The sequence below is a fragment of the Trifolium pratense genome, linkage group LG6, assembly GCF_020283565.1.
Source record: "Trifolium pratense cultivar HEN17-A07 linkage group LG6, ARS_RC_1.1, whole genome shotgun sequence".
In the NCBI taxonomy this organism is placed as follows: domain Eukaryota; kingdom Viridiplantae; phylum Streptophyta; class Magnoliopsida; order Fabales; family Fabaceae; genus Trifolium; species Trifolium pratense.
The window spans coordinates 16932566-16954875 of record NC_060064.1 but is presented as its reverse complement, the minus strand read 5'-3'; the positions used below and the strand labels follow the sequence as shown (position 1 = coordinate 16954875).

General features: G+C 36.8%; 1 protein-coding gene across 1 annotated transcript; it reads left to right on the top strand.

Annotated features, from left to right (window-relative positions):
* Positions 1–18928: 18928 nt before the first annotated feature.
* On the top strand, positions 18929–20323 carry LOC123890522 (polygalacturonase inhibitor-like). Its single transcript, XM_045940147.1, has one exon. It carries the CDS (start codon positions 18978–18980, stop codon positions 19992–19994), a length of 1017 nt encoding a protein of 338 aa, XP_045796103.1. The 5' UTR covers positions 18929–18977; the 3' UTR covers positions 19995–20323.
* Positions 20324–22310: the final 1987 nt, after the last annotated feature.

The following is a 22310-nucleotide window of genomic DNA, read 5'->3' as shown; positions in this document are numbered from 1 at the left end:
TCATTGTAGTACATGCGCTTTAGCCTTCGATGGGATTCCACATTAGCAATCAGTTCCGGATCGTTTTTTATTGGACCCATTATAAACTGATCGTCAAACATAATCACTATGCGATCCCTGGCATCCTTCAGAATCATTTCTTCAAGTGACTGGCGAGGAGGGGTTGCCTGGGTCCGTTTGTTGTTGTTGGATGACATTTTGTTGAAGGGTGGTGGAGTTTTACAATATTATTACTAGTGAGTAGTGACTGTTGTTATTCTCCCTTGTCTCTTGTAAAGGCGTGTGCGTTTTATACTAGTGAGTAGTGTTATTCTCCACATACACTCTTTTCAGTTGTTGTAATAATTGTGCACATTGTTTTTCAGCACCAATTAAATGACCCACGTTTGTTACTAGTTACTATCCATTTTATTCATAACTTTACATAGGAAGACCTCTATGGGTTAGGGGAAGGCCTGAAGATGTCGAGGATGGCTGAAATGTGAGAGGAAGACCTCTATGGGTTAGGGGAAGGCCTGAAGATGTCGAGGATGGCTGAAAGGTTTTTTCATTTCAACACAAACAACATGAAAACCATATACCTTGTTGTGAGGACAAATTGCTTCAATTGCATGGTATTCGTGAATAACCCAGTTGTTTTTTTCATGAAGAGAAGTATAGAAAAGAACAGTATTTTTTCTACAAATAACATTGTTAGTGTGTCTTTTTTATTGATTATACAGCCTTTGCCGCTAATCTTCCAATAACCACCCGTTGCTTTTCCATCACACCTTGTAATTTTGTTCATCTTCATAAAATCAAGACAAGTAAAGAAAAATCCTTCTTTCTCATCTGATTTCATCTTCAACTTTGCTGTAACATATCACATTTATATAAACACAAGAATGAGAAAAATAAAAGATAAAAAAACCACCATTTCATATATAACCCCATTAAACAAGAAAAAAAAATGTTGTAGAAAATTAATGACATATACGTGGTAATTCTGATGGTGCAAAGTTGAGAAGATGAATATGAGCTATGTTGTCGACCATAAAATCATCACAAAATTATTTGTGTTTCAAGTAGTAATTTACGAGTTCTTCATCACTTGGGTAAAATATATACCCTATTATAGATTTCGTTGCTGTCATTGAAGTTTTATAAGGTATGATTTGCAAATCTAAGGAAGATGAAGAATGGGTGGAACCAAAAGAAGAACAAACAAGATGAAGAAAAAATGAGGAAAGGTGAGAGGAAGACCTATATGGGTTATGGGAAGGCCTGAAGATGTCGAGGATGGCTGAAAGGTGAGAGGAAGACCTCTATGGGTTAGGGGAAGGCCTGAAGATGTCGAGGATGGCTGAAAGGTGAGAGGAAGACCTATATGGGTTATGGGAAGGCCTGAAGATGTCGAGGATGGCTGAAAGGTGATAGGAAGACCTCTATGGGTTAGGGGAAGGCCTGAAGATGTCGAGGATGGCTGAAATGTGAGAGGAAGACCTCTATGGGTTATGGGAAGGCCTGAAGATGTCGAGGATGGCTGAAAGGTGAGAGGAAGACCTATATGGGTTATGGGAAGGCCTGAAGATGTCGAGGATGGCTGAAAGGTGATAGGAAGACCTCTATGGGTTAGGGGAAGGCCTGAAGATGTCGAGGATGGCTGAAATGTGAGAGGAAGACCTCTATGGGTTATGGGAAGGCCTGAAGATGTCGAGGATGGCTGAAAGGTGAGAGGAAGACCTCTATGGGTTAGGGGAAGGCCTGAAGATGTCGAGGATGGCTGAAAGGTTTTTTCATTTCAACACAAACAACATGAAAACCATATACCTTGTTGTGAGGACAAATTGCTTCAATTGCATGGTATTCGTGAATAACCCAGTTGTTTTTTTCATGAAGAGAAGTATAGAAAAGAACAGTATTTTTTCTACAAATAACATTGTTAGTGTGTCTTTTTTATTGATTATACAACCTTTGCCGCTAATCTTCCAATAACCACCCGTTGCTTTTCCATCACACCTTGTAATTTTGTTCATCTTCATCAAATCAAGACAAGTAAAGAAAAATCCTTCTTTCTCATCTGATTTCATCTTCAACTTTGCTGTAACATATCACATTTATATAAACACAAGAATGAGAAAAATAAAAGATAAAAAAACCACCATTTCATATATAACCCCATTAAACAAGAAAAAAAAAATGTTGTAGAAAATTAATGACATATACGTGGTAATTCTGATGGTGCAAAGTTGAGAAGATGAATATGAGCTATGTTGTCGACCATAAAATCATCACAAAATTATTTGTGTTTCAAGTAGTAATTTACGAGTTCTTCATCACTTGGGTAAAATATATACCCTATTATAGATTTCGTTGCTGTCATTGAAGTTTTATAAGGTATGATTTGCAAATCTAAGGAAGATGAAGAATGGGTGGAACCAAAAGAAGAACAAACAAGATGAAGAAAAAATGAGGAAAGGTGAGAGGAAGACCTATATGGGTTATGGGAAGGCCTGAAGATGTCGAGGATGGCTGAAAGGTGAGAGGAAGACCTCTATGGGTTAGGGGAAGGCCTGAAGATGTCGAGGATGGCTGAAAGGTGAGAGGAAGACCTATATGGGTTATGGGAAGGCCTGAAGATGTCGAGGATGGCTGAAAGGTGATAGGAAGACCTCTATGGGTTAGGGGAAGGCCTGAAGATGTCGAGGATGGCTGAAATGTGAGAGGAAGACCTCTATGGGTTATGGGAAGGCCTGAAGATGTCGAGGATGGCTGAAAGGTGAGAGGAAGACCTATATGGGTTATGGGAAGGCCTGAAGATGTCGAGGATGGCTGAAAGGTGATAGGAAGACCTCTATGGGTTAGGGGAAGGCCTGAAGATGTCGAGGATGGCTGAAATGTGAGAGGAAGACCTCTATGGGTTATGGGAAGGCCTGAAGATGTCGAGGATGGCTGAAAGGTGAGAGGAAGACCTCTATGGGTTAGGGGAAGGCCTGAAGATGTCGAGGATGGCTGAAAGGTTTTTTCATTTCAACACAAACAACATGAAAACCATATACCTTGTTGTGAGGACAAATTGCTTCAATTGCATGGTATTCGTGAATAACCCAGTTGTTTTTTTCATGAAGAGAAGTATAGAAAAGAACAGTATTTTTTCTACAAATAACATTGTTAGTGTGTCTTTTTTATTGATTATACAACCTTTGCCGCTAATCTTCCAATAACCACCCGTTGCTTTTCCATCACACCTTGTAATTTTGTTCATCTTCATCAAATCAAGACAAGTAAAGAAAAATCCTTCTTTCTCATCTGATTTCATCTTCAACTTTGCTGTAACATATCACATTTATATAAACACAAGAATGAGAAAAATAAAAGATAAAAAAACCACCATTTCATATATAACCCCATTAAACAAGAAAAAAAATGTTGTAGAAAATTAATGACATATACGTGGTAATTCTGATGGTGCAAAGTTGAGAAGATGAATATGAGCTATGTTGTCGACCATAAAATCATCACAAAATTATTTGTGTTTCAAGTAGTAATTTACGAGTTCTTCATCACTTGGGTAAAATATATACCCTATTATAGATTTCGTTGCTGTCATTGAAGTTTTATAAGGTATGATTTGCAAATCTAAGGAAGATGAAGAATGGGTGGAACCAAAAGAAGAACAAACAAGATGAAGAAAAAATGAGAAAAATTATTTTGAAATCAGGTTGTAGACTTATATGTTGAATAATTATTAGATACACTCTAGATATATCAATCTACCAATGTATCTAAAAAATAATTTTTATTAGACTCCTCATGTTTAGCATTATTATTAATTAATAATTTTTTAATAAAAAATGATGCAAATATAAGGTTAAAATATCAGCAGCGGCCCAGTTATATACCCGGCCCAGTTACATACCCGGCCCAGTTATTATGTGACATATCTTTTAAAGTCAAAACCCTAAATTTATTCCACTTCTTCAGACCCTCTCCCTTTTAATCGTCTTCTTCCTCTAATTTTTTCTCTCCGCTCTCCTCATAAAAGCTTTCGTGCTCCAGAATTTGTGACTTATGGAAGGTAATCGAATCAACAATCGAAGATGCGGCGGTAGCAGAAACGAAAGCAATAATTCCCAATCTCATTCTTCCATGTCTGTACCTTCGTCGTCAGTTTCTCGCCGGGGAAGATTGTGTCGTTGCGGCTTTCATACTATACTTTTGACTGCAAAAAAGGGTATTCATGCAGGGAGACAGTTCTGGAGGTGTCCATTTTGGATGGTAGTAATTTACAATTAAATTAACTTTTGTGCGATTTTTTATTTTAATTTTTTCTCAATACTTTTATGTTATGGATTATTGTTGCTAGATGCCAACCACATGTAATATGTTTATTTGGGTTGATGAAGAAGATGAGATCTTTGATGTTGATGAAGTTGACGATGGCAGAATTGATGCACTGTCAAAGTTTTTTTTAGGGGTTATTGAAGATGGAAGGAAGAAAACTGAAGAAGTTGAAAAGAAATTTAATGATCAGAGGATGACGGTCAAAATTGTAGTGACTTTATTGGTGTTGTCTATGTTAATGAATGTTGTGTTTCTAATGAACTGCTACTGCTAGTATTAAGTGTTTTAGTCATTGTAATTGCCAGTTTATGTGAACTGTTATAAGTGTTTGTAATTGTGTACTTAGTGTTTGTAATTGTGTATTTGTGTAAGTGTTTGTAACTGTGTTTGTAAGTGTTTGGACTTAGTGTTAAGTGTGTATTTGTTAAGTGTTTGTAATTGTTCTCCTAATCTCATTATCTCATTAATTAATTACTGTTTTTTTCTTTTTCAGAATGGTTAATTAAGTTAAATAAACATTCGAAGGCTTAATTAACTAAAAGTAATACTATTTTTTGACAAAAAATGTTTTTTTTATTTTAAAAAAGGTTTGGTCTCCCCCGCACACACTTCAATTGTTATGGACCATTGGATCAATTGTGTGGTTCAACCAGCACCATGTTTCCATTTTTATTTTAATTTTAAATTTTAAAAAAGAAATAAAAAGGATATGTGACATGATATCAATGGTTGGATTAATCGGATGGACTGAAACAATTGAAAGGCAGGTGCAGTCCCGCAATAAAGTTAGAGGACAGCAGTCAGGCAAACCATCCACTTCCTATGCACATTTTCCTATGCACATTTACGAAGTAGGTGAAAGGTTAAGGAAGTTTGGGGTGGGACCCATCACCAAAAACGATTTCACTTTCACACAAACTGGTGGTACAGGTCACAGGTACTGCACACCAGTTACTTTTGGAACTAGAAAGTACTTGTACTTTAAAATGGACTTGTTACTATTTGTCACAATATGCACTAGTACAATTTGACTTGTTAGACACAAGTCATAATTCTCACCACTTTAAAGGCCAAACACTAGATATGCCCTACTTTATAAGGGTATAAAAGCTATAATAGCGGCTCCTATTTATATCAAAATTAGTGTCCGAACCCGGTACGGGTAGTCGGGCTTTCAGTCCGGGCCGATTTATTTTATTCTTATTTATATTTTTATTTTTTTTTATTTCTAATGCTCAAATTGAACCAGGTAAAAAACATTAATAATTCTTGCGCGTCATATTTTTTACTCATCCGCTATATTAATGCTCAAGCCGTATTTTTACTCATCCACTACCTACGAGTTTCTCGCGCGTCATATTTTTACTCACCCGCTACCTACGAATTTCTCGCGCGCACTATTATTACTCATCCCGCTACGTACGAGTTTCTCGTGCGCCCTATTTTTATTCATCCACTACGTACGAGTTTCTCGCGCGCCCTATTTTTACTCATCCGCTACCTACGAGTTTCTCGCGCCCTATTTTTACTCATCCGCTACCTACGAGTTTCTCGTGCCCTATTTTTACGCATCCGCTACTTACGAGTTTTTCGTGTGTCATATTTTTACTCATCCGCTACCTACGAGTTTCTCGCGCCCTATTTTTACTCATCCGCTACCTACGAGTTTCTCGCGCCCTATTTTTACGCATCCGCTACCTATTTTTAACAATATTTTTAAAATATTAGGCCTATCCGTTTGTCTTTCGGTAAAGATTTTATGTAGTTTAAAAACATAATTTTTGCGCTTTAATTGACCACGACTGTTCATGTGAAATTCGGCAATGTAGATTGAACTCGAATTTTTGTCGGTATAACGATAGTTGCAGATGGTCTAAATCCGACGGATCAAACCATACCCACACTATAATGTAGCAACGAATTGCCACATGATTGATCGAACGGACAAGAATGGATCAAAGTCACCTTGACTTTCCCACGTGACAGTCATGTATAGCCACATGATTGATCGAACGGACAAGAATGGATCAAAGTCACCTTGACTTTCCCAGGTGACAGTCATGTAATCCCCTCCCACAAATATTATCGGTTATGGTGACACAAACAAAACAAGTCTCTTACTACTGTGCTATACTAGTATTTGGTTACCATAATTGAAAGGAGTAAGGCGCTCCTCCCTAGTCACACGCCATTCCCCACCAATGAATCACTCTCTGAAGATTTGAAAAGACACCACCAAAACACATTATCCAACACAAGTGCACAGAAACCCCTTCAAGTTCAACCTACTGCACATAGCAACAGAACCAGAAGACAAACGTGCACTTTCCTGGTTTGCCCTACTCCAACTCGCCACCTCTACTGTACGACGCTGCTCTCAGCAGTGACCGAAGATGGTTTTCCAGTTCAGAACTTTCTGTATACATCTTGACCCGGAGAAGGTAACGCTGTTGAATCTGATATTGTTTGTGGGTTTTTTTTATTTTTATTTTTATTTTATATTTTGTTTGAACGGCATTGTTTGTGAGTGATGGCTTGGATCTGTTTTTTTTTTGTTCTTCTCTTCTCTGAGTTAAGGCTTTCACCCGATCTTTACATACTAGATGTGTATATACGTATATTTTTTTGTTTTTGTTTTGAACAGATGTATATACCTTGAACCTGTTGCTTTGTTTGACTGCGTATTGTTGGGAAACATTGATTGTATAAGTATTGTTTGCTATTGCATGCATATTCACATGATCGCAACAAAAGGGCTTATTAATTTTGAGATGATTTTTTTGTTGTTGCTTGCATTTAGTGTTTTTTCGCATATAACTGTTTCCACTGTTAATTTCAACTTCACAGGATCAGTAGTATTTTTTTGGTTTTTCCTTATTTTATTTTTCTTGTAGTTGTTGCTTTTATCATTTGTTGGGAATTTTGTTTGTTTGTTTTTGTTGGTAAGGTTAATCTTGGTTGTACATATGCCTCCAAGTTATTTGTTCCACACAGCACGATACCAGATCCCGAAATTGCTTTTTTCACTACAGGGGGAGCAGTGAACCACCCTACCATTGATTATATTGATTATTTGTTAAATCAAATCTTTCAATCTAAGGCCCGTTTGTTTATATGGAAATAAGTGCCGATACTTCAATCACCGTAATAACTAGGACTGTTTGCCGAATTGGCCACAACTATATTCATACTCACATAACCATTCACACGAATACAACAAAACTGCACATCTTCAATGCTTATATTTATTTTTATTGATTTTTGACGAATTCAATGTTTGTATTTGGTGTAGCTTGTATTGTTGTTTGTTTTATGGTCTTGTTTTAGATGGTTAAAATACACAGACGTGTCAGTTATTATGTTTGTTTACAACGCGGGACTTGTGTTTCAAGCAATCCGTTCTACGTTGGCTGTAATGACACATATTCGATCATGGCTCCAATCATTGCTGTTTGATTATTCCAATGGTTGTCAATAATATTGTTACCAATCTGCAGGACATTGCACGTCTTCCAGACTACTTTTACAACCGGTTCAAGGGCGAACTTACCGAAAGGGTATTTCTGGAAGATGCAATAGGATCAAAGTTTGAGATACTGCTAAGTAAATCAACAACATATGGTTACATCTACCGATTATACAAACTCTTTATTCACTATGGTCAACCGTTGGGGCTTTGGGTCCACCTCCACTACGAGGGTAACAATAGATTTATAATGGCTGTCCGAGACATTGACATGAACGACATTGTATATCCACCGACAGTGGAACATCTCCTTCCACGTGGTCCGTTAACTTTAATAGAAACCTTGAATGCTGCTGGTACCCCCCCGGTTCATCCCTCTACTTTCCTGGAAACTACTCCCCTCCCCGTGCTGCTGATGGCCCTCCCCCCACCCAAGTTCCTGAAAATGGTTCCCCTTCCGGTGTTGCTGCTATCCCTCCCCCCGGATACGTTCCCGAAAATGGTTCCCCTTCCGGTGTTGCTGCTATCCCTCCCCCCGGATACGTTCCCGAAAATGATTACCCTCCGCCCGTCAACGTTCCCGAGAATGATCCCCCTACCCTCGCTGCTGCTGCCCCTCCCTCTGTCAATGTTCCTGAAATTGACCCCCATCCCCCACAAGATGTTGCTGCCCCCGATGCCGTCCATCCCCAGGCTGTCATATATAATAGGGTAAGCTGTGATGTATGGCTTTCCGAAACGCAGGCGACGCTCAACAATATGGTAATATTTACTTCAGTTTTTTAAAGTTATTAATTGTTATGAAACATGGTTGTAAGTAGAGTTAGATACTTCAGTTTTTTTCTTCTTTCAATTGCACACACAATCGACAGTTGACACGTGCTACAAATGGTAGAATCATGGTGTTATTTAGTTATTTATTTACAGCTGACATTTAGTTATATTTTGATTGATTATGCAGAATCTGCCAACGGCGTTTGTCCGTCGGGGACTGTTAAGGAACGACACTTTCCCCTCGAAAGTGATTATAACGGATCAAAATGAGCGTCTTTATTACTGTCGTATCAGGTGGTCTTACTCAAGCAATCGGCCGCATGCCTATATAGTAGGGAAATGGAGGCAGTTTTGCTCAGATAACAATCTAAGGCGGGGGAGTCTGGTTAGGCTGGAAGTTGACCCGGATATGCCAGCCTCCATCTATGCAACAGTTATGCAGCAGTGAGTTGAATCTATGCAACAGTTATGCAGCAGTGAGTTGATCATGGACCAAATTTATGATGTCTACTTTGTATATTTTCCTAGCTGGTTTGTGTATTTTGGAAATCCTCTATGTTAACAACACAATGGGCTCTCTATGCCCTTTTTGAAAGACCTGGACAACCCTGGACAAGTGTAATGATCCATGCATGTTTGCTATTGCATGTCATTGCTATTTTGTATATTTTCCTAGCTAGTTTGTATTTTGGAAATCCTCTATGATGTTAACAACACAATGGGCTCTCTATGCCCTTTTTGTAAGACTTGGACAACCTTTAATGATCATGCATGTTTGCTATTGCATGTCATTGTTATTTTTTATTTATCTCTACTGTCTGATGCATAGGAAAGTAAAATGTTACACACACACACACACACACACACACACACACACTCACAGTATATATATGTTTCATCAAGGGGTTAGTTTGCAGTAGGGTACATAATGAAGAAAACGTAACTCTTATTTACACATACATACACATTTAAAGATAATGTCATATAGCACGAAGCTAAGTACACGTATTTGTGATGCGAAGAGTTGATGAATGTTTATGTGGACGGAGCTACGATTGTCAAGAGAGAGACACTGCCCCAAATTTATTTTTTGTACATGACAATGCTCCAAATTTGTCGATCCGTCCATGAAGTTTCTCATTTATTTTTTGCAAATTGCTAGTGCAAGAATTAACAATACAATTTGTTAAAACTTAAAACCATATAGTAATTGAAAAATTTGTATTTATTTTACAAATATACAGTTAAAACGTAAGACATAAGGAATTCGGGCTAGCCCATTTTGACTAGAGCTGTCAAAACGGGCGGGCCGGTCAGGCTTTGGGCTTCGTTGGGCTAGGCTAAAAAGTCCGGATAAAAAATGGGCTACCAAAATTAGTGCCCGAGCCTGGCCCGGTACGTGTAGTCGGGCTTTCGGGCCGGCCCGGTTAATTTTTTTTAATATTTTTTTTACTTATAGTGCTCAAACTCAACGATGTCAATAGCATTAATAATTCTAGCACGTCCTATTTTTTACTCATCCGCTATATATATATATATATATATATATATATATATATATATATATATATATATATATATATATTCGCGCGCGTCATATTTTTACTCATCCGCTACCTACGACTTTCTCGCGCGCCCTATTTTTACTCATCCCGCTACGTACGAGTTTCTCGCTCGCCCTATTTTTACTCATTCGCTACGTACGAGTTTTTCGCGCGCCCTATTTTTATTCATCCACTACCTACGAGTTTCTCGCGCCCTTTTTTTAAGCATCTGCTACCTACGACTTTCTCGCGCACCATATTTTAACTCATGTGAAATTGTACGAGTTTCTCGAGCACCCTATTTTTATTCATCCGCTACGTACGATTTTCTTGCGCGTCATATTTTTACTCATCCGCTACCTACGAGTTTCTTGGGTGCTCTGTTTTTACTCATCTGCTACTTAAGTAGCAGACGGTGTTTTATAATTTATACTACAAACTAATTTCAAATAATCCAAAACAAATTATTTAAATTTATATTTTATTTTATTTTTTCAATTTTAATTTTTTCGGGCTAGCCCATTTTCACAACTCTAATTTTGAGTTTTTGACATCTCTGTGAAACACACCACTTGCTTTATTTTTATTTTTTTACAAAGAAACACAACACTTACTAGTACAGTAGTACATTGCAACGTGTTCCCCCTATGCCCTAAGCCCCTAACTAACCAAAGGAAAATCAAAGGGTGCAATGGTTGGATTTCAAATTGACAGTGTAGAAGCTCACGTCAACCACTCCCAAGTCCCAACACACCCGGTCACACCACACTATGCAACACTTCACCCGTTGTGAATAAATACAAGCAAAGCCACCGCAATCACACTCCAGGCGTGTATTCCGATCGAGTTCCAGGCGTGTATTCCGGTCTAGTTTGCTTTGCACACCAACAATGGCGTTTCATTACAAACTGTTCAGTTTGCTGCTTCTACCCGATGTGGTAAACAATATTGTTCTTTCTTCACACATCTTCCTTGTATTGTGTCGTTTTGTTTTCTTTTCCGTTGAAATCTTATACGATCTGTTGTGGTATGCAAGTAGTGGTTTTTAATCTGTCTCTTTGTGCATTACAACCTTATTCTATACAAAGAGACAACAATAAGAGTCTCTTCACTTGTCTAGTTTATGGCTATTTTGTTGTCTCTCTCACTATGGATTTAATGGATTTAATTTTTAGCACAATATATTTTGCTTGAAAACCCAAAAAACGCTAATCCATCCGTTGGCTGTTGTTATGTTGATTTTATTTTAGACATTTAGGTTTTTTTTTTTTGGTCAACAGACATGTAGGTTTTTATCCTCTACACACTATATTTTTGCAGGGTATTGGAGAATTGCCACCATACTTTTTTGAACGATTTAAAGATGAATTGACAGATAAGGTGTGGTTACAAGATCAAAATGGGACAAGATTCGGGGTACACCTGTTCAAGTGCAAAAAACACGGTTTTATCCACAGAGGTGTAGAGAATATGTTTGAACACTACCATCAACCGGAGGGGATTTGGGTCTCATTCACTTACTTAGGTGACAGCACGTTTCACATTGGAGTCTACAACATTGATATGCAGCCCATCACATACCCTCCCGCTTCAATTTATCCTCATCTCGACCGTCTGTTTACCCCCAGAGAGTACTTGAACGTTGTGAGTGGCATGATAAATCCAAGCAGCATGATCACCGGCAAACACCCTGACTCTCCCCCTGAAGAATTCCCTCCCTGGCATTGTGATTACGATCCCCCCTTTGTCAAAGCCACTGGCTCTGAAGGTGCAGGACCATCTGCCATCTCCCTTGTCCCTCATGCTGCTGCCGCAGGCATTGACCATGGAGAACACGCAGAAATGGTCGACTGCGACATAGAACTTTCACAATATAAAGCATCGAGCAACAATCTGGTAATGTTTACATAACTTTCATGTCATCGATGTGTTACCAACAAGTAACAGTTAATTATTTTTTATTTTTTGAAACAAGTAACAGTTAATTAATTGATCACGTTGTTTGTGTAGAATATTCCGGCGAAGTTTGTTCGAGAAGGCCGGCTGTCTAAAAGTATGACTGACATTATATTACAAGATGAGGAGGGTGATGTATTTGAGTGTCAACTCAGATGGTCGAGCGGAAAGAACACTACGGAGACTTTCTTAGTAGGAAGATGGAAGGAATTTGTCAAGGAACACGGACTAAAGAGTGGAAGTAGGGTCAGGCTTTCGGTTGATCCCAACTGTCCTTCCAAAATTTACGCTGCAATCTTGAATGTTTAAAAATAATGCTATGTTTCTTTTGAAGTAGGGTCATGATTGTTATATCAAGGATGCAAATTAACCTGTGTTGGGTGGTATTATGTTATGTTTCTTTTTTGGTATTTTGTATTTAAACCTGCAAGGATGCTATACTTGTGCTACCATATATGCCTGTGATTTATGCCATATAAGTATAGTTTGCATGAATGTTTGTTCTAGTTTTATTGGTCCAAAATTTATAATAATTTACATTTGCTTGTTCAAAATATAAAAAAAAATTGATTTTATGTTACGAGCAATCGAGGAAACAACAGTCAGTCCGATAGCTGCTTCAGCAGCTGCAATAACTATAACAAAGTTTGAAAAAAGTTTTCCTTTTTATTGTCGATTATGAAAAGATTGAAAAAACATTTCCCTGCATATAAGTATTACCTTTGCCGTTAATCCCAACACACACACAGACACACACACATATATTTCATATAAACTCATAATTTTCAAATCATATATATTGATTTTACCAAGAGTATGGGGAGGTACTCAAAAGGAGAATTGAAAAATACAACATACAATCTGCAATATACAACAGGAAAACAAAGGACAACCATATTAAATATTTTTACAAAGGCCGTTTATGACGCTCGACTGCAAGTGTGTAATTCATTGAATCACAAGTCAATTTTCCGGTCGTTCTTTCTTCATTTTTGCTTTCAGCTCCACGTCCCCCAAGGTTTGCAAGAACTGCCAAAAACAACAAAGGACGACAATTATAACATGTCCGGCCTTCTAACATAAGGATTGTTAAGAATTTTGTTTACACTAACCGATGAACGAGAAGGAACATTATGAGATCCACCCGGCATATAACTGTTCGTTGGTGGCGCATGCGGTGCACAGTTAGCCATATTACTGTTCATTGGTGGCGCATGCGGTGCACAGTTAGCCGATGGTGGAAAGTTTGGAAACAACCCCACACTTTGATTTACTCTAAACTGTGATGGAAAGTGCGGGTATCCGTGCCCTACATTGTAGCTGGATGATGAGGACTGTGTTGGTACTTCAGTGGTTGTACTTGTAGTAGTTTGTTTCTTCCTTCGCTTACCACCATTACTCCTGTCACCGGGTACGCGGTCGTTTCTGCCTTCAGTAAGCGAATCTGATACCTGTACATTAACATAGTAAAATTTTTAAAAAACGACAGATAGTAACTTTCGCTGAAGAATAAAAACCCCAAAACACTCAAAACTGCATACATCCATATCAATCGATTCATTTTCAGTCTGCACAGTGTCGTCGAATTCTAAATCGCTGCCCGGATGTAGTACCGGACAACCAGATTTGTCGTGGCCAACCATCTGACAATGGCCACACTTTGTATTCTTCTTCTTCTTGTGTTTATTGTATTTGCGAGGAGCGCCTTTGGCGTTCGACTTCTTTGGGTCGCGAATCGGGGTTTCATTTGTATTTTTTCCTCTGTTCCCAGCATCAGCTTTCTTGAACTTGTTAATAAGACCGTACATTGCACTGATACCCTGCTTATAACCGGAATCATTTTTACAACAAACCTCCAACAATGTATTGAACGCAGCAGTCAATGAACTTCGACGATACATTTCCAACTTATCAGCATCCTGTTTATCCACCGTACACGTCAAGACATTATTTTTCGCCATTTTAGTCCACCTTTTGCAAACCAGGTTGTCCGGGAGGTAATCCATGTGTCTCTGCTTGATGGCACAAAAGACGTGACAACATGGAATCCCACTGCGCTCAAAGTGTTGGCATTCACATTTAAAAATGGGACCAACCAAATCAATGCAAACTGTCACCGTTGAACCGGGAACGCCAAATCTATCCATTTTAATCACCACTGTATTCCCCAACGAAACTTGTTCACCAATAACCAGCGAGGCTGAATTTGTTATCTGTTCTCTAACCTTCATAAACATGGCTCTGGTGAAGATCTCAGAAACTTTTTGCTCAAGACCTGGCATATGTGTTAACATCACAGGTTTATAGTAAGTTGAAACAAAATCAGACGTCATTTCCTGGTTTCTGTACTCTGCTAAAGCTCTATGAAAATCCCTTACAAAATCAACTAGAGTGCTTCTTTTCTGCACAAAATTTTTAACAAATGAATTTAGACCTTCACACATTGAAGTCGTTCTCATTCCATAGAACATATCCGACCGCATAAACGCAGCTGCCCAACTTTTCCTTGTCTCATAAACCTTTCGAGTCCACGGATTCCCTGATAGACCATGCTCATCTATAATCCTCTGCCACTCACTTTCAAACCTCGCAGGGCTACAAGTAGAATAAACCAACGAAGAGAACTCTTGGCAAAAAATTTTATTCTTCACATTTTCAAGTGCATTCTGGTGGATATGCCAAGAACAAAGGCGGTGACTTGCATTCGGAAATACACATTTAATTGCTTCTCTCATAGCATTGTCTCCATCAGTCACCACCCGAAGCGGATGCTTTTGATACATCGCATCTAAGAATGTCTCTAACAACCACTTGTATGTCTCAGTTTTTTCGTTGACAATTAAGGCACAGGAAAAAACTGTAGTTTCCTTGTGGTGATTGTAACCACAAAAAACAACGAGTGGCCTGTCGTATTTGTTCTTCTTATAAGTCGCATCGAAGGCAATCACTTCCCCGAAACAGCTGTAGTCAACGCGACTAGCTCCGTCGCACCAAAACAAATTATTTAGATGCCCCATATCATCGAGTGTAAACTTACAATAAAAAAGGTGGTCATTTTCTGTTCTTGTCTGGATATCACACAAAGCAGAATACGCGTCGCCAACATCCTCCATTTTTGCCTTCCCACTCCTGGTGATGTAGTTATAAAGGTCTTTTTTGCAAAAACCAAGCCCTGCATGACCACCTTTTTGACCCATCAAATATCCCAGAATATGACAAGATCTAACCCCGTACGAATGCAACCCATCTACGAAATTCTTATCGGCTTCATTCAATCCACGATACTTGGGGATCAGGTGAACATGTGTGGATGGAGTTAAAGGATGGTTGTGAACGGGCATAAAGCAGACAACACCATAAGTACCACTACTGTTATTAAGGTGAAATCGAATCATAGCTACACAAGATGTTCGTGACAATCCCCTGGGTTGTCTCGAACGTTCAGTGCGCTCAATATTTTTTTTAGCTCTCTCACCCTGCCTAGAACAAACCATCTGACGTGTATGTACAACACCTTCAGCGGTGACTCGCCTTACATCTTTTCTAGCGGAAAACCCAAGACACCTTGCATATTCTACATAAAATTCCTCTGCTTTTTCTATAGATTCAAATTCCATATTTTGTATTTCTTCTGCTGTCAAGTCTTTCATGTTTACTTCGACATCGAAACCCGACAAACCATCCGCAGACATCTCTCTAAGTAAACTACAAAAATTACAATTCATGAAATGATAAGAGTTGGTGGTATTGTGGAGGTGGTAATTGACACTAACACGCTAAATGATAAGAGTAGTAATATGATAAACCATTCTATTGTTGCATAATTCAGCACACTAATCAACTAATACACATGAGTATTTTTGTTATTCCATTTGCAACTCATACAAATGACATTATGATAATTTCCACTAACATGAAATCAACACATTAATCAACATAAATCAAAATAACAGCAGAAATCAAAATAACAGCAGAAACAAAAATTAAGTCATGAAATCCTAGACTAAATAATTAGGGCGCCAATAATTAGATGCAACAGCAGCAATAAAGATAAGAGACTGTCATCCTTACATCGACGAAGATCTGCAACAGCAGCAACAAAGATAAGAGACTTATACTTGGGGATCAGACGAAGATAATGAGAAGTGATGAACAGTGATCTCCTTTGGTAAACGATAAACAGTGATCTCCTTTGGTAATATAGGTGCGCTTATAATTTAAAGCTACTAATCTTGTACCAATTAAAGAAAAACAATTAAGTTGCTAATCAGGATTTTGAAATATTAATAAAAGGGTATTTATGTAAACAGACATATCAATACAAGGGTATTTATGTAAACAGACGCATCACGTGGTGATTAACTCAGTTTTTAAAATTTTCGTGCCAGGCAACCATTTCGTAACGAATTTGCAGGCGTGGCATCCGCCTATTGGCTTCGTGCATACTGCACCGGTGCAGCGCAAATTTCTGCTGCACGGAAGTGCTCGCCTTAAAATATACATATTTTACTTTGTTGTTAGAAATATTATATTATACATATAAAATCGAAATTTAAAATCCTGAATACTTTTCAGAAAATTATAACTAAGTAACTAGTGCATATATACAGCTAAGAGATAGGAAAGTGTGCATAAAAGGAATCATTTAGCAAGAAAAATATTAATACTTTATCTATAATAATATTAGTTCCATTAAAATAAACATAAAAATTGGACAGAGATCTGCTGCCTGGCGTGCCCGCTACTTTACTTAAGCACACGTAGTACCATACTATGATACAGTACTATGCTAGTCCCATGTTTCTCATTAAATTCTATAAATATCAATGAAAAAAACTTCATTCTATAAATATAAATATTCTTGAAAGAGACCATTAATCAAATCTTTTCATCTTCATTGTTATACATTTGTGGTTAAAAATTAATAAAAAAGACCATTATATTTCACTAGGAGTTTTTTTAGGTGGTTTATTAGGATGCCAATTTAATTAAAATGTCTTAGATGTTATATATCTTTATACTTTTGTGGCCTTTATTAATAAGAGAGAGTAATTTAGCCTTTATTTCATTTTTATAAAGAAGCAACAAGTTGAATCCGTCTTTTTTATACTATATATTATTTAACGCATTCTAATCATGGGAAGAAAAAGAAATGACTAAATAATGCACATTCTTATTAGATGAAACATACACTATTTTTTTTTTTTTTATAAGCAAAATATATATAAATTATAAGGAGTACAAGATGTACTCAACCCTTACGATTCGATAATAATCTCCTTAGATGTTTTGGTAACAAACTAAAGGGTCATTACACCATTCAGAAAAAGATACATTAATATTACCCCTTATCCTGTCTATAAATCAAAACCAAGAAATGTAAACAATTTGGTCCACCAAGGAAGACACATTTGCAAAACCTCATCTAAATACAATGTTGTTGCGCATTCTCCAAATACACCACGTTGTCGCAAGCCAAATAAGGTGACTGAACTTAGTTCTATGTTTTCCTTTTGCTATTGAACCAAACATATTAAAATGATACCATTCTGCTTCAAATTGTATGAAGTTGATACCAACCACCTATAAATACCATTCCAAATTTCTACCCAAAACGGACATTGAAAAAAGACATGTTGAATATCTTCTTCCTCCATAAAACACAGAACACAACACCTTTCATGAGGATTTGTAAGAATTCCTTTACCATATAACGCATTTCTAGTTGGCAGTTTTTCAAGCAATAATCTCCAACCAAAGATATTAATTTTCGACGGAACATCATTCAACCAAAGATGTTTCAACGCCCTTTCCGTGTTTACGATAAGCTTCGAATCAAACATATTCTGTAGATAATTATAGCAAGAATGAACCGGAAAAAAACCAGCTGGGTGTGCGATCCATTTACGTCTATCCGGCAGCCCCCTGCGCAATGTAATCTCTGCCAACAATTGTTGCAACTCGGCCGCTGCTACAACACCTTCTGCAGGCAGCATTGCTGTCCAAGATAGCTGCTACGTCCAGTTATTATTTTCCCAATATCCCATGTTCGCGGTGCTTGCATCTTGCTGAGTTGAAAGAGAAAACAATGATGGAAATAACTCGCGAAGTGGTTCCGAACCAAACCATTTTTCATTCCAAAATCCAACTATTTTCCCATAATGTTACTAACATTAATTTTAAACCAATCCTCTTCCGATGTATTTCCGATCCTCGAAATGTCATGCCACCAAAGTGAAGAATTTTTTAATTCTACCACCCCATCCCCACAAAGAAAATTAGCGGCGAAAGAACCATAACGAAAATTCAAAAGTTCATTCCAAGGTGTTAATGTCTCATTCAAGCATCTCCACTTCCATTTACATAAAAACGAAGAATTAAACAACTCTAGATTTTTAATTCCCAACCCTCCTTTATTTTTTGGTTGACAAATTCTTTCCCAAGTAACCCAACACAATTTCATACACTACTTTTTAATAATTTGAAGTTATTTATCCAATAAATAATGAAAACAATTCATATAAATAAATTTTGTATATAATTTCTACAACTAATTTTTAATTAATTTTTACTTTACAAGTAATTTGTTCTCATTAAAAAAACATCTCAAATATCAATATAGAAAAGATCTTCTCCTTAAAAAAATATATAAATTGGATAGAGATCTACCTGCTGTCGTTAGACGTTAGCATGTGGTAGTATGCCCATACTACCATTTATTTTATTTTTTCGAATTATACTAGTACCATGTTTTTCATCGTTACATTTATAAATAAATAAATAAATAAATATCAATACTTTTCTTCCACCAACTTATCAATCTCTTAACTCATTACTACAATATTGTATAAATAGACATCAATACTCTCCCATCAACTTACAAATAAGTAAACATTTAACGTTGAATAGCAACCATGTTTAGTGTATCTAATACTATTGTTTTGTGCTTCCTCTCGATACTCTTACTCTCTTCAGTTGCAATATCTCAAAAATGCAACCCACAAGATAAGAAAGTGTTGCTCCAAATAAAGAAGGAGCTCAACAACTCTTCCCTTCTAGCCTCATGGAACCCACACACAGATTGTTGTCACTGGGATTGGATCGATTGCCTCGGCACGACCAACCGTGTCATGTGGCTTGTTTTCCAAGCCCCTGACGTCCCAGACACCAGAGCCATAGGCCATATACCCCCTTCTATTGGCGACCTTCCTTTTCTTGAGCGTTTCGAGTTCCAAAACTTTCCCAAAATCATAGGTCCAATCCCATCCACTTTTGCCAAGCTCAAAAATCTCAAGTATCTTACAATTACTAAGACCAATGTGTATGGCCCAATACCATCTTTCTTGAGCCAACTAAAAAACCTCGAGACTGTTGACCTTTCCTCCAACAAGCTCACGGGCCAAATACCAAGCTCACTTTCCCATTTGCCTAACATTAAACTCTTACACTTGGGAGATAATAAGCTCACTGGCCCGATTCCAGACTCATTCGGATCGTTCAAGAAACCCAGCCCAGAGATCTATCTATATAGCAATAAGCTTTCTGGGCCCATTCCGACTTCATTTGGCCAATTAGATCCAGAGAGGTTAGACTTATCTAGAAACAGGCTTGTCGGTGATGCTTCGATACTTTTCGGAAGCAAGAAAAGGTTGGTGTATCTTGACCTTTCGAGAAACTTGTTGTCGTTTGATTTTTCGAAAGTGGATTTTCCAAAAAAGAGTTTGGCAATATTGAATCTAAATCATAATAATATTTATGGAAAGATTCCAGCAATAGTAACCAAAGTGGAAGATTTTCGAGAGTTTAATTTGAGTTATAATTTGTTGTGTGGTCAAATACCTCAAGGTGGATATTTGCACACAAGGTTTGACGTATTTTCTTTCTATCACAACAAGTGTTTGTGTGGATCACCACTTCCAAAATGCAAGTGATAATGGAAGAGACTAGCCAAGTGAAAAATGAATCTCTTCTTTTAATAAGAACTTTTATTTCGGGTGCCATTGGATTCTCATGTCCAATATTGAATCGCCAAGATGAATTGCTATTCCACTTTTTTGTCCAATGTGTAAGTATTGGAATGAAATTAGCATGATAGTAACTAACTACTCATATTTATATGATTTATGTAATTTTGTTATGTTATGTTTAATTTTGTTTTGAGTATTTAAATTTGTGAGGAAATTTTATGTTGTTGTTTGTTTATTTAAAGTAATGTCATTTGCTGCCAATTAATTTAAAATTTAAAAAGTTCCTTTATCATTGTTAATTTTGATGAATGTTAAATTTTTTTCCGTCACTACAAGAAAACATGCATTTTCTCGGTGGTTTGGATTCTATTTAGCGGGGATTTCCAACCTCTGCAGTGTGTTTAGCGGCAGTTTTTGAAACTCCACCTAATCGAAGTTGAGTGATGAACCATAATCTCCTATTTCAAGTCTAGTACTCGAGCAAGAGATCTCCCTTAAATGCAATTACTTAATTACGCCACTTATAATTAACAAACTTATAATTAACAATTTTCCACTTTACGTTTATGATAATAATAATTATAAAATGCTAATAGTAATTTAAGGACAAAACTTACGTGCATTATTTTAGATGCAATTTTTGCTGTTCTACTTACAAAAATGTTATTTTTTAAATTAAAAAACAGTTTTCTTTTATTTTTTTCAAAATTAAAAAACACAAAAAACCACTTTTTTGTGAATGGAACAACAAAAATTACACCCAAAACAATGCATGTAAATATTTTCCAGAATTTAGTTATAAAAATTATAACTAATATATTTCAATGTATAGTTAGTCAATTTTTAATTAATCAAATTTCTTGTTTTTATGAATTCTTCTATTTTTTGTGTGATATTTTTTTTTTACTAAATAGCGGTGCTATATATTTTTTTTTATGTATGATATATACACATATCAATTTTGTTGAACCTGTTTGATTTTAAACTGATTATGGTACTGAACAAATTAGGTAGCAAGGGATAGGACAAAAACAAGAATTTTTGTTCCTCATTGAACCACATGACAACTTTTTGTCCATGGTACAACTATAAAAAATACGAAGACACTATTTTATTTTCGAATATAAAAATATTATCATCATATCTCTCTCTAGTATAATTTTGTCATGCCATGTATTGTCTTATTCTGTCATATAGTATTATGTTCGGTCCTTGTTGTTTTACGAATAAACGCACCTAAGAAAATAAGTTTGGAAAAATAAACTTACAGCTAGTTACAATGGTAGTGTTGAAAGTGGGCTTCAACACCCAAATCCAGTCCAATGGGATGTTGAATGAAGTGTTGAAGATGAGTTGGATGTGAGAGAAGATGAAAATCTTCAACACAGTTGAGACTGACACGCAGGGACACGCGGCAGCCTTTCTTTGGCTTGCAGCAGGCGCGTGTACACCACGCGCGGGGGGGGGGGGGGGGGGGGGGGGGGGGGAGAGTGGGTTCCTTTCACACGCGGAGAGAGTAGAAAGTTGATAAGATCCAGCCACGTGGCTGGCTGCTATTGGCTGGATGGATTTTTATCCATTTAATACTTTGAACTCAATTATTTCATTGCAAATTAATTTTTTATTTTTTTTACCAAAATTCATGATTTTTTTTGTCTATAAATAGATACTTGGTTTATTTGATTTGGACACAGAAAAAAAATTGATTTTTTCACTATATTAATCTTATTATTATCTTTCTATTAGTGTTAATCTTGAAGTATTAGTTTTTTTTTGGTGAAATTGATTCCAATAACCATTTCAACAGCCAAAATTCTTCTAATTATCCCAACAATTATCAAAATCCCAACAATTACCAAAATCCCAACAATTTTCAAAATCCAAATCAATTTTCCAACCAACATCCTCAAAACATACCTAATTTTGGTTTTTGCACCAAATTTTAAGTTAAGATGATTTGTATCGTATGAATTATTTAAATAAATTTTGTTTTTATTACAAAAAACTAAAAAATAAATCGTTAAGTGTTAATTATTTTAATTTAATTTTAATCGATAATTGTAATTTTATGTAATCATAAAAACAAAAATTTAAATTTAAATAAGAATATGAAATAAAAAGTGGTGGGGTAGAGTGTTGAATGAAAAAACTATTGGAGAGGGTAAAAGTTGAATGAGTAGGTGAAAGAAAGAGAAGATGATGTGGAGTGAAAAAGGTGGTGTTGAGTGTTGAGACCATTGTGGATGGACTAAGAGATAGGAAGTTTGCATGAAGGGAATC